This window comes from Phycodurus eques, chromosome 16 (genome assembly GCF_024500275.1).
Source record: "Phycodurus eques isolate BA_2022a chromosome 16, UOR_Pequ_1.1, whole genome shotgun sequence".
NCBI classification, from domain to species: domain Eukaryota; kingdom Metazoa; phylum Chordata; class Actinopteri; order Syngnathiformes; family Syngnathidae; genus Phycodurus; species Phycodurus eques.
In genome coordinates, this window is record NC_084540.1 from 4917369 (window position 1) to 4931607 (window position 14239).

The window sequence follows — 14239 nt, forward strand, 5'->3', positions numbered from 1 at the left end:
TGGACTTAAATGATAGCCTTTGCTCCTCTGCTCAGCATCCGCCCAACATGGCTATCTAGCCATGTATGTAAACACACACATGACACTGACTCTTAAAATATTCTTTGCTCTTTGATACCCTGCTGTACAAACAAAAGGCATGTTTTTTTTTCTGAATCAAAACTGACCAATCAGACAACAATCACGATTGTTACATTTGAAACAAACAAAACTATATGGGCTATTCACTTGTTCATGCATTCTACTGTAATGTCTCGCTATTGTGTATTCCTGTCTAGTGATTGAAGAGAAGGGGGTGAAGATGAAGCTGACAGTGATTGACACTCCAGGGTTTGGAGACCAGATCAACAATGACAACTGGTATGCGGCAGAAAGGCTAAGGCCATGAAGAACACACACACACAATACATGACTAAACAATATACATGGCATTAGTATTGGAGTCAATGTTGCCGATGGCAGGTAGCAGGGGGTTCCAGAGTTCGGGAGCAGAGCGGCTGGAAGCTCTGCTTCCCATGTCACTGAGGCAAACAGGGGCACATTAAGGTGAAGAGAGGAGGAGGATTGGAGGGTGGGAACAGACTTGGCAATTTTTCAATAGAATTTGGTATATAACTGGGGGAGCCAATGGAGTTGCTGAAAGATGAGGGTGATATGGTGGTACTGAGATGTTTTGGTAATCAGGTGGGCTGCAGAGTTTTGAACCAGCTGGGGTTTACTGAGTGATTTTTAAGGAAGACTGAAAAGAAGAGAAGCACGGTAGTTGATGCCCGCATCAAGTGACAAGGCTGTGGACAAGAATAGCGGAAGTGTGGGGGTCACTCTTAATCTGAAGGAAAGGAGCGACTGAGGAACTGAGTACTGTAAGGGTGAAGCTGTCTACTTTGGATAGGGTGCTTTTGGTTCCGATGAGCAGAAATGCAGTTGCATCGCTGCTGAGTTTCAAGAAATTGGAAGTGAACCAGGCTTTGATTTCTGAAAGAAATGAGATAAGGGAAGAGGGAGGAAGTGTTGAACTTGGTTGACCAGAAATGTAGAGCTGGGTGTCATCCGTCAAGCCGTGGAAAAATATAATGGGGAGGAGGTAAAAAAATTAATATAAGGAACGGAGCCCTGGGGTATGCCTGGAAAAAACGGGGAGGGATCGGATTTAAAAGATCTGAGCACACACATGCATATATGTATATTCATGCGTATTTACATAATTTTACAATTTTATTCATTTTCTCGCTGTGTGATTTTAGCCACTATTTTACTGTTGTCTTTTTGAAAGGTGCTTAAAATAAAATTTATTATTACTATTATTATTATTATTATTATTAGGGAGCACAGTGGACGGCTGGTTAGCAGGTCTACTTCACAGTTCGAAGAACCCGGGTTCAAATCCGGCCTCGCCTGTGTGGAATTTACATGTTCTCCCCGTGCCTTTGTGGGTTTTCTTTGGGTACTCTGGTTTCCTCCCACATACCAAAAACATGCATGGTAGGTTAATTGAAGACTCTAAATTGCCCATAGGCGAGAGGCCTAAGTGTGGGTGGGGTACACCCTGAACTGGTCGCCAGCCAATCGCAGGGCACATATAAACAAACAACCATTCGCACTCACACTCACACCTACGGGCAATTTAGAGACTTCAAGTGACCTACCATGCATGTTTTTGAGATGTGGGAGAAAACCAGAGTTCCCGGAGAAAACCCATGCAGGCACGGGAAGAACATACAAAGTCCACACAGGCGGGTCCGGGATTCGAACCCCGGTCCGCAGAACTATGAGGCACATGTGCTAACCAGTCGATCACCGTGCCGCCTGAATTATTATTATTATTATTATACAGTACTCCGTATTGTATTTAAGCCCATATCAGAAAATCAGATGAAGCTGAGTCATTTTGTCCAATGTGTTTTTTTCCTTCTTAAAGCAAAACAATGTAATTTTAGATTGGTAAGAGCAGGGTATTTTTGCTGTATGATTTGGGGAGATATTGTACATTTGATTTATTTGTTTTTCTTAAATTTCCGTATACCATATCTCAATTACATTTTATCCCGACTCTTTTGCCCTCCTCAAGTTGGGAGCCCATTGTGAAATACATCAACGAGCAGTATGAGAAATATCTGCGAGAAGAGCTGCATGTCAACCGTAAGCGGAGAATACCTGACACAAGAGTCCACTGTTGCATTTACTTTTTGGCTGCGACAGGACACAGGTAAAAACTCTCCACTCAACACAAAACATGTATCCCCTTTCTTTCTTTCCAGAAAGTCACGGTTACATAGTGGTTTTTGTATATTGTGATGAAACAGCCACAGCCCTCTTTCAGAAATTTTAATAATGAATTGAATAATTTTCAATCCTTTCCAACATCTGGCCCTGAAAAAGCATACTGTAAATATCACTTAGGGCTGTACTTATGTGGTATAGTAAATATACGCACAGTAGTGTAGTGAAGTACTGAACCCCGCACTTTCATACATGCATTCATGGAACGATTTATAATTGGAAAAATAAAATGTGATATTTTTTTCAAATTCAAAATATAGGTATATTTTTATAAGTGAAGAAAATGAACTGCTTATTGATTATAATCAAACTCACTGTGTTCAGAGAATAAAAACAACAAAACATTCATTCATTCATTCATCTTCCGTACCGTATATCCTCACTAGTGTCGCGGGCGTGCTGGAGCCTATCCCAGCTATCTTCGGACGAGAGACGGGGTACACCCCGAACCGGTCGCCAGCCTATTGCAGGGCACATATAAACAAACAACCATTCGCACTCACATTCAAACCTATGGGCAATTTTGAGTCTTCAATTAACCTACCATGCATGTTTTTGGGATGTTGGAGGAAACCGGAGTACCCGGATAAAACCCACGCAGGCACAGGGAGAACATGCAAACTCCACACAGGCAAGGCCGCATTTGAAATCCGGTCCACAGAACTGTGAGGCAGAAGTGCTAACCAGTTGGCCGCCACAACACAACATGAATTTCACAAAATAAACAAAAACATAACTCAATGAATATTTACTGCCAATCGATGTGCCTTTTGCCTTACAGAGACATCTTCAGAAATGTATGGCTTCTACTTGGTGCCGCTCTCATATTATTTTCGAAGCAAAGTCTTCCTTTTCTTCATTTTTATAATTACCCTTCGCAAAAACAATCGCCTTTAAAGACTTCATGTTGCAAAATGTTTTAACAAGCAGTATCCAGCTAATGATGGTCAAGCGGAGCACCACAAAACTGACATATCCTGATTTTCGTGCAAGCGCCAGGCTCGCTGCGCGTGTTTGCCAATTTGGCAGAACAGTCTGCGCCAAGATAGGCGTACCAGCGGAACAAGGGTGTGTCCTTTGACATCCACCCACGGCATACGAACAATTTGGTGGCAGAAAGTCGGTCTGAACGTATGCGTGCTCAGACCATGTCGAACTTTTGCCGCAACGTAGACTGCTATCTAACACGATTTTGGTGACGATGATTGAAGTGCCAGGCATACATATATGTGAGCCTTGCGGACATGTGTGTTGTATGTCATTCATTAATACAGTATAACAGCGTGCATCGAACCCTCTGAGTTATTGTACAAATCAATTCATTGAGCGCATTATTATCATCATCATCATCATCATTATTTTTAAAATCACACCACTGGCCGTGGCACATCTATGGGGTGGCATAGGCACGGAAATCTGGGTGGGCTCCAAGTGCCCACTTCACGGCGCAGATCTGTGATTTCCTCCGATTTAACATCATCCGGCCATGGATATCTGCTTGAAATTCTTTGTAAAGCGCACTTCAACATCCCCAACTAGACCAAATCAGTTTCTTATTCCGGCATGTAAACTACTATCAGTGTGCCACTCGCGCGCTGCCTTTAAAGAGAATGAAAGGAGCCGTGCGCAAACGGTGGGCGGCTAGTTAGCACATCTTCCTCACATTTCTGAGGACCAGGGTTCAACTCCAGCCTCGTCTGTATGGAGTTTGCATGTTCTACTCCGGTTTCCTCCCACATCTTGCTTGTTTGTTTATATGTTCCCTGCGATTGGCTGGCGACCAGTTCAGGGTGTACCCCACCTCTCACCCGAAGATAGCTGGGATAGGCTCCAGCACCCCCGCAGCCCTATTGAGGATAAGCGATATGGGAAATGTATGAATGAATGAATGAATGAAAGGAGCCGCTTTAATTGGACAGGATCAAAGTCACCTGTGAACACTAACCAGCAGACATCCATCTTTTCAATGCATTGGGGTACGCTGTTCCACGAAATTAGCAACACCAGGTCTAACCTAATCCTCAGCAAATTCCAAGTGCCTTGCACTGGGAAGAGGCTTCTGTCAGATACAAGACAAGCAAATACACTATAAATAAATACAATACAAACAAGACACAGACCTGTTCTTGTTCCCCTCGCTCACCAACTACAGTACAGTACTATACAGTATGCTACCTAAAAGGTTCTATAACAGGTCAGATCAACAGACCAAAATTGATGATAGCATTGTTTGCTGACCGCCCATTTCTCTGGAAGAAACTTGCAAGTCCTAAAAAAAAAAACTTTGTTGACTTAATCAGTCATGCACAGATCCAACAATAAATGAAAACAAGTGGCTACTTTCTTATAACTGACCAGAGATGTACTGTGTGTCCAGGTTACGCCTCATCGATATCGAATTCATGAAAAGATTGGGAAAGATCGTAAGCATTGTGCCTGTCATTGCCAAAGCTGACACACTTACCATTGAGGAACGAGAGGAGTTCAAGGAGAGGGTGAGGACACATACTGTATACTGATACACGTACACATGCATACATTTGATACTCAAGTTGTCTTGTTTCACCTTTGAATCACTAATAGATAAGGCAAGACTTGGCAGGCAACGGGATTTGTGTTTATCCCCAGAAAGAGTACGACGAGGATCCAGAGGAGCGTTTCCTCAATGACAGGATCAGGGTAGGAGCCTAGTCCCTGTTCTTCATTGGCCAAGACATAGCAGGAACTTTGTTTGTAGTGCATTCTTGTGCAGTGCCAAGGGTTCAGATCAGGAAAAACATCACTTGCTGTTTAACTGTTTAAACTGTCCACATAATAGACGCAACCTTCCTTTAGGTTGATCCTTAAGCGAAACACATTTTGAGTTCTTGTGCTCATCTTGCTTTTGAAAGAGTTGGACAGTTGTAACTATGAATTGGGTTTTATTGAAAAAAAAAACAACTGTATGTTAATTAGACTTAATGGGACCTCAATGGTTGGCAAATAAATGAGTATCATGAATAAGTCGACCAGAGCAACCAAACACAACTTGAATTAGTGTCCTGAAAATCATCAAATCGTCAGTGGTTGAGTGAGATGTGCTTATATTTTGTATCCAGGAAAGCATTCCCTTCGCAGTGGTGGGGACCGACAAGGAGCACCAGGTGAACGGAAACAAGGTGTTGGGACGCAAAACCAAGTGGGGTATTATCGAAGGTGAGGAGAGGATTTTTTTTTTTTTTTTTTTTTTTTTTAATAACTTTCCTGACCACTAGCGATTTCAGTAATTCCACATAACGTGAAACCCAGACTTGTCTAAAGAATCTTTTCACCGCAGCAATGTACCCTGATATCTTCACGGGAGTGACATATTGCTCTCAACAGTTTTACTCATAATCATCAATCTAGTCTAAATTTTCTAAAGTAGGATATTTTGGGGGACAGAATGATTTGTCTCCCTTTGCAAGAACTTGTAAAATGAATCAGCCCGTATTAGGGATGAGCATTTAACTAAACCTTTCTCCACTATGGGTGAAATTAAGAATCTGTTAATTGAGTTTTTAGATTTGGGGGATTTTAGATGACAGAAAATAATCAGAAACATTTGATATCTTTATTTTAACAATAATATTGGAGCAACAATTGTATTACAATTAAACTTGAAATGATTTGTAACAAAACGTTACAGCACAACCGAATGACATTCAGAAAGACAGATGAGACAGGGGACCATCTAAACCACTTCACAATAAATTAAGTACCTACAACTTACTGGTTCTTGTTGAGAAATGTGTCTCAACGTTGTCCTGTTCTTCCCTCACAGGGTATAGCACTACTGCCCCGTAAAATATTCTTATCCAATGTGACATTGTATTATGCGTATAATGATTTATTCTGCTTAGCTTTCTTACAGCTATTCCTGTCTTTTGTTTATTTTAATTTTTCCATTATCATCTCCTTTTCTTTTCCCTTTGAAATCTTGTTCTGCCCAACTGAAAATTTCAATCGATATTCATCATAATACAAAGAACCACAGTGGCAGTATACAAAACTCCCCTGTTGAACAGTAAAACTGTTGTGGCATGCATGCCAACATGAATACAGTCTGCTGCCAGTCCAGTTTAGAAAGCAGAAATACTGACATTCTAGCCTGGGAAAAGTAATTGTATTGATTTTCTATCGGTGTGTAGGATTGCAGTTGAGGGATGGTAGAATCTCACCATGAATGTTGTGAACTTGTATTGTAATGTTGTATTAATGCTGCCTAAAGGATCTATGATGGACACGTGGACTTAGGATATAGGTCCATGTGACTGTCGGTCATATCACATTAAATTAATTCATAGTTACTTGAGTTCATTTGTGTGTGGATTCTTGTAGTTGGCACAAATTTCACCCACCCAAATCTTATCCCTCCTCATATGTCGACAACTTCAAAAAAGTAAAAGTATGTGCCGCTGAAGTTGTTTTATTAAGCTGATTTATTTTGTGGTGTAATTTCACATTTGATGGGTGGGCAGGCACCCCGGAGAAACACCTATTCATAAACCAGCAACTTAAAGTCCATTCTCCATAATATATCCACTTTAATTATATTATTATGATATGGTTTGATCAATTTTTCAACAAATGAGCTGCTTTATCCTTCTTTTCACAGTTGAAAATGTGGCACACTGTGAGTTTGCCAATCTGCGAGATCTCCTTATCAGGTGAGCTTGACTTCTATGAATATAATATGAATAATATTGTTTTTTTTTTTTGTTTTTTTTTAGGAGATGGGGTGTGAGTTTTTGAGGACCAATATAGGGACCACAAAGGGAAAGACCACTCATATGATCACTTTTGATGATGTCCAGTTTATGGGGGTCTTAAGATCAACAGCAACCCTCTAAATGTGTCTCATACATACTGCAGCTAAATAGTCAAGATCTTTTAATAGGAGTTATGAGAAACTTTTCCTAGATTCTTCTTCACCTTTCGGCTCAACCCTAGTTGTGGGTTGCCAAAGTGAATCATCCTCGTCTTCCATATCCACCAGCACCCTGTAAGGTCAGCAGCGCTCTTGGCAGTCATACTTAACTCGGAACACAACTGATCCAGTATGGAAGTTAGGTTTGGGGTTTATATCTTGTTTGGAAAAGGTTTTATGCCAGATTCCCTTCCTGATCCAACTTTTACATACCTGGTTTACCTACTGGCACTTGAAATACACTGGCTTGTGTCCTCTAGTGGCTAGTTTAGAGACTCTTTCCAGATAGACACAATGCGCATGTAGTTGCTCGCCTCTCAACTCCCAAGTGTTTAAGATTAGCAGCTACCAAATGTTTTTATTGTCGAGCCTTGAAATTAATGTTTGAATCTATTAGGCTCACTTGTAAATGTCAGAGGCTTAATTCACTAGTCCCAACTGAGCTGTGGTGTTGTGAAGAACTAAAGTGAGCAAAGATTACCAGGTATTATCACTTACATAAGACACTGTCTATTCTCTATTTAACTGCAACGTGAGGGAACTAATCTGGTTGCGATATACACCTCTGATTACAATTTACCTGGCAATTAGTACATGCTCAATTCAGTTTCTTCAGATGTATTGCCTGTGTAGTTTTAGCATCTTAAGCGTACGGTCTGATTGGAATTAAACTGGTGCATGCGCCAGAAAAGACTTGCAGTCAGGTTCAAGAGAGGTAATGTTGAGACAGTAACCAGCTGTTTCCCTTTGCAAAGGAAACTTGAGTAACGTTGAACTACATGTGTGTTTTTTTTAGAGGCAGTCAGGAGTATGGGGTGCTAGGCTGCTTAATAAAAGGTGGTCCTGTACTTCAGTGAGCATGTGCATTGTTTTTTGACAATCTGCTCACCTCAATTTCCAAACAAGTCACATCTTCTGCAGTGTTCGTTAGCTGAAAGATTGTCATTAATAAAATGGCTAAGTGCTAGGAAGGCACATAGAGTAGTTAATGTTATCGCTTACACAAATCCTGGCAAGAAAACATGTTTGCAAGATGTCACATTCTTGAAAATACGATATTTCGTCAAAAAGTGGGCTCCAGTCCAGATGATTTTAGACTCGACTTGACAATATGTTACAAGACTTGCAACTTGAGTTGGAATTGTACAGCAATGGCTCGTGACTTGACTTAGATTGGAACCCATTGACTTGAAAAGACTTCTTACTTTGACTAAACCACTGAGAAACCAAAATTCGGCGCTTCCTGTACAGCTATATGCATCACTTATAATATACAATGGGGGATCTATGAAAAGTGGCAACATAATGCTGCGTATCTTCCTGATTGTTTATTAGATCAAAGTGTACCACACTATTATTACTGTAGTTAGTTCTTATTATCGTTACAGTTAATACTCTGATGGTCACACTAAAAAAAAAAAAAAACAATATAAATCAGCAATAAATGGGGCAGTTAAAAAAGGTATACATTCCAAGAACCACTGTTAACATACACAGAAAGGACGACAATTAACGTGTGTTTGAAATTGCCTAACTAGAAATGTTGGTTGACAAGAAAATGCAGTTTGCTGCTATATGCACAATGTGAATTTAAGAAAAATACTGTTGATTATCGAAAAAAGGAAAAACCGCTTGGTCTTTCATTTGTGAGTGAAGTTTCTCATTTTCTCGTGTATTCAAAGGGAAAGATGATCACTAGTTTTACGTCTTTTAAAACTTGATCACCTTATCCCAAAGACGTTGTTTTACGTCTTTTTTGTTTTTTGCGCCATAGGCTTTTCAGAGGGGGCTGATGTCACTTCTTTCCAAAGGATTAGGCCTAAGAGCAATTTTAATGCCCATAAAAACAGACACTAGATGGCAGAAGTGCATCATACAATTTAGAATTTTGGTATAATTTACCAATGTTCTACCGCTAATTACTAAAGAACGGAAAAAGGTAAAAACAAACTTTTTGTTTGTTTAAAAGATGAATGTCTAGTCTTTCTTTTGGTGGGTGCCATGTTTATAGAGCTATAGAACACACTATTCTGTGTGCCTTGAACGATCGGTCAAAATTGTCTAAAATGGCAGGTGCAGAGGGGGGTTCTCTTTTGAAAAATGGCTGGGATTTAACCAAGCAAAAATATATTTTATCCTTATACTTGATTATACCAATAGAATTGTCAGTAGAATACTTGATTACTAATTGCAGCACTACTGGATGCAAATTCTTATTTGTGACAGATCTGTTTAATGTCACTTCAGAAATAAAGTGAGGAAAAAGCAAGTCATAGCATTTTCATAGAATAACTGAAAACATACTATTGATCGGTTTTGAAGGGGCAGTAAGCTAAGCCTCCCCCCGAAACGTGAAAATGAATGAATTAATAATTTTCCGCTCTGAATGTTACAACCACATCAGGGTGAATAAAATCCATTTACACACTTTACACCACAGGATAATCTGTCAAGATAATCTTTAGAGCCATCAGATAATCAGATAATCAGATAATAATTTTGCTGACTTTGGTCCGAAGAGGGCAAATCAGCTCAAAACTGAATAGTTATGTGTATCAACGTTACCGGCTGCCACTCTAGCCTCTTTTACACAGAGATTCCACAAAATAGCTTCATAACAGTTACAGCAGGAGATCCCACAATAAGGCCAATTTCATTTTTACACAGAATTTAGGGAGAGCAGGCAATTGTTTGTACTTTTACTTAGTGTGGCAGCATCCCTTAATTAAGCAATCTGACGTAGCTTTAGATTGGCAATTGGCACATGTGTCGAACAATGTTGGAAATTCAATTTTGTTGGTTGTTGGGAAGTGTTGGAGACTGTGTGTTTGGAGAGTTGTGTTTGACGATTATTGGCTGACAATGACTATTGACTTACATACACTATTTGAGAAAGTGAAGTCAAACAATATTCAGTGACTTAGACCATCTTTTGTTTTTGCTCTTCCTTTCAAGGTCTCACCTGCAGGACCTGAAAGACGTGACACACAACGTCCATTATGAAACATACCGCGTACGACGGCTCAACGAGTGCAACATAAATTTCATCGAACAAGGACTTTCTACTTGGCCGCTAGAAAATGGAACTACTGACAAATGCGAATCAGATAGCCATCTCTGATGCCTTCGTCAGCCTCGCACTCCTGAAATGATGCTACCCATCTCGAGTACTCAACGTGAGCGATGGGACAATAGAGCATTTTTACTACATGAAGCAGGATGGGGATTTTTTTTTTTTAATCATTACAGTGACCAACTATTGGATTGTTTAATAAAAGTTTTTATGGGAGACTAAAAATGCAAATATTTTTGAATGTGACATATTTTGTAATTTCTGGTCATATGGTTGCGTATACAGGCATAATCAGGGCAGTCAGATTCGAGAGTGGCACAAAGATACAAATCAACTATTCTGCTATATGTAAAGTAAAAGGTCATAAAGTCAAATGTGAATTGACATCCCAGGCCTTAATTGCAGATAACCCTGTGTGGCTGTCAAGTAAGCATCCGTTACTGTGTATTGCCGCATGCATTTGGTAATGTATTATCGTTCAGCTTTTAACCATGCCCAAACCAACATTAAAACCCCTGCTGAATTAAAAACACACACATCTACACTCTTGCTGTACCACGTGTGCCCTGTAGATCCTGTTTACAACCAGTCTTGTAACAGTCAAGTTTTCCAACATGCTGTTGAAAAATAGCTTTGTACATAGGAAACAAGACAAGCATTTTGTTTGCATTTTCTAATTTTGACCTCAACTAATAGTGTACATAACTGGCTGGAGAAATAAACTAAATGAAATGAGTGAAGGGGTTTTCAGGACAGAATGACGTATAATTGTATGCCGAGTCCCACAGCTCTCCTCTCCTTTCAACTCAAGTTTAGTTTTATAAGACTAATCAAAAGAGTCTCAAAGGGCTTCATAGGTTGACAAGGGTTGACGACATCCCCTGAAGTAAACCTCCTATCAAGCAAGATAAAACTCAAAACCCAATTTAGGGCGAAATACGAAACGTTGAGAAGGGGTCGCAGATGGAGGGATCCCTTTTCATGCCTACCTTCATGTGGACCATGGTAAATGGAGTACTGGTTGTATTGAACCATTTGACTCTGCGCATGTGTTTAAAAGTGCTTAAAGTTCACTTTTAAATGTTAAAGCCAACAGTTTTGTCTGGAAGAGCTAGAGCTGGTCAATAAAGCCAAATAGCACATACAGTATTTACATCATCAGATATTGGGCAATGACGTATTGTTTCATTTTCACTGTACAATAAGTGTGGAGTAAGTAAATGGTCACATCTGTGCTGTGATTCTAGGGGCAGGGTACATTATGTCTTTGAAAAAGACAAATGTATCAGTTATATTACAGTTATACATTTTGTAACAAGTATTTTGTCCAGTCTCTTGTTTGCATTTTTTCCCTCAAGCTTACATAGGGTTCCCTCCAAAAGTATTGGAACGACAAGGTAAATTCCTTTGTTTTTGTTGTATACTTTGGGTTTCAGATCAAAAGATTAACATGATACAAAAGTTCAGAATTCCAGCTTTTATTTCATGGTATTTACAACTAGATGTGTTAAACAACTCAGGACAGAGCACCTTTTGTTTGTAGCCACCCACTTTTCAAGTGAGCGAAAGTATTAGAACAGACATTAAATTAGCTTAAAGTGAATAACATTTAATATTTGGTGGCATAACCCTTGCTTGTAATAACTGCATCAAGCCTGCGACCCATTGACTTCATCTTTATTTGAAATACTTTTCCAGGCCTTTACTGCAGCCTCTTTAAGTTCTTATTTGTTTCTGAGGGTTTCTCCCTTCAGTATCCTCTTCAGAGTCAGAATCAGAATCATCTTTATTTGCCAAGTATGTCCAGAAACACACAAGGAATTTGTCTCCAGTAGTTGGAGCTGCTCTAGTACGACAGACAGTCAGTCAATTTACAGAACACAGAAAGACATTGACAAAAAAAAAAACCACTCACTGAGCAGTAAAGGGTTGCTAGTTATCTGGTAATGCCGGTACATTTTCTTTTTTTTTTTGACAATTGTGCAAAAAGATGCAGAGTCCTCTAGCACTTAGAGCAGTTCGAATGACTAATATTGCAATAGTCCGGTGCAATGACCATTGTGCAAAGGGCGCCGAGACTTCAAAGGAGTGTATGCGGTTTAAAGTGACGAGGAGTGCGATAATCTGGGACAATGTTGGTTGTGCGAAAGTTGCAGACACTCCTCAATCTGTGCAAATGGAGCAAATGCTACTCTGGCATGAGTGGCCAGTATATGCAAATAGTCCAGCATGGCGAGACAACTACAGTGAGTGCACGAGTAATACATAATTGGCCCCACAGAAATGTGACAACGAACTCAAGTCAAAAAATTGCCAGCATGTTGTAATGGAATTGTAGGTTAGGTGTTTAAGAAGTTGATCGCAAGAAGGAAGAAGCTGTTGAAATGTCTGCTAGTTCTAGTTTGCATTGATCGGTAGCGCCTACCTGAGGATAGGAGCTGGAAGCGCTGGTGACCGGGGTGCGGAGGGTCCGAGAGGATTTTGCACGCCCTTGTCTTAGTTCTCGCCTCAATGGTGCGTAGGGGGGGTACCGACAATCCTTTCAGCAGTTTTGATTGTCCATTGCAGTCTGAGTTTGTCCTTTTTTGTAGCAGCACCAAACCAAACACCAAACATTTTATCTGCAGGAGATAAAATGCATGCTCTATTGGGTTAATGCCCGGTGATTGACTTGGCCAGTCTAAGACCTTCCCCTTTTTCCTCTTGATGAAGTCTTTTGCTGTGTTGGCAGTGTCTTTTGGGTCATTGTCTTGTTGCATGATGAAGCTTCTCCTGATTAATTTGGATGCATTTTAAATTGCCAGACAAAATGGTTTTGTACACTTCAAAATTCATTCTGCTGCTACCATCGTGAGTTTGTTCATCAATAAAGACTACTGAGCCTATTCCAGAAGCAGCCATGCAAGCCCAAGCCATGACATTACCAACACCATGCTTCACAGATGAGCTTGTGTGTTTGGGATCATCAGCAGATCCTTTCTTACTCCATACTTTGGCCATTCCATCCCTTTGGCAGAGATTAGTCTTGGTCTTGTTAGTCCATAAAACCTTGTCCCAAAACCTTTCTGACTCATCTCTGTATTTCTTTGCAAAATCCAACCTGGCCTTCTGATTATTTTTGCTGATGAGTGGTTTGCATCGTGTGGTATGGCCAGTATATTTCTTCTCCCGAAGTCTTCTTCAAACAGTGGATGGTGAACCCTGCCCTGTGGAGGTTGGCAGTGATGTCACTGAGTGTGGGTGTTTCTGCACAGCTCTCACAATGTTTCTGTCATCAACTGCTGTTGATACCCTTGCCTGACCTGTTCAATGTCTGTTGCTCCTTTACAGCAGTAGTTTTTGTCTTTCGGGATATTTCAAATTGTTGTATTGGCTATGCCCAATGTTTGTCCAATAGCTCTGATCGGTTTTCCCTCTTCTCTCAGCTTCAGAGTGGTTTGCTTTTCTCCGATAGTGAGCTCTCTGGTCTTCATGTTTGCGTAACAGCAAATACAGTTTTCACAGGTGAAACCGAAAGCCAAAACCAAGCACTATCTATTGTTTAAGCAATCAATCTAAAAGGCAACACCTGAGCAACTAGAAACACCCATCTGTTACATGTTCCAATACTTTTGCTTACTTGAAAGGTGGTTGACTTCAAACAAAAGGTGCTCTGCCCTAAGTTCTTCAACACATCTAGTTGTAAATACCATGAAATAAAAGCTGGAATTTTGCACTTTTGTCTCATATTTATCTTTTGATCTGAAACCCACGTCTTCAGTATACAACAACAACAAAAAAGGAATTTACCTTGCCTTTCCAATACTTTTGGAGGGGCTGTAGCTTTTCTATCCAGTAGTTACCTTCTCATAATATCAGGTCTAACTGGAAACTTAAAGAAATGTTATTATAACTTGGCTTGGCTGGTGGTGTTAGACCCATTTTTATGATCGACATTT

At 40.1% G+C, this 14239-nt stretch overlaps 1 protein-coding gene across 3 annotated transcripts in view; it reads left to right on the forward strand.

Moving 5' to 3' along the window:
* Window positions 1-10835, forward strand: part of septin12 (septin 12) — a 104377-nt gene extending 93542 nt beyond the window's left edge. For all 3 annotated transcript variants that reach the window (XM_061699662.1, XM_061699664.1, XM_061699663.1), the window contains 7 exons: window positions 279-360; window positions 2069-2206; window positions 4658-4775; window positions 4864-4959; window positions 5379-5475; window positions 6917-6968; window positions 10184-10835. In XM_061699662.1, coding sequence (XP_061555646.1) covers window positions 279-360; window positions 2069-2206; window positions 4658-4775; window positions 4864-4959; window positions 5379-5475; window positions 6917-6968; window positions 10184-10349 — 749 coding nt within the window. In that variant the 3' untranslated portion in view covers window positions 10350-10835. The remainder of the gene's footprint in view (window positions 1-278; window positions 361-2068; window positions 2207-4657; window positions 4776-4863; window positions 4960-5378; window positions 5476-6916; window positions 6969-10183) is intronic.
* Window positions 10836-14239: the final 3404 nt, after the last annotated feature.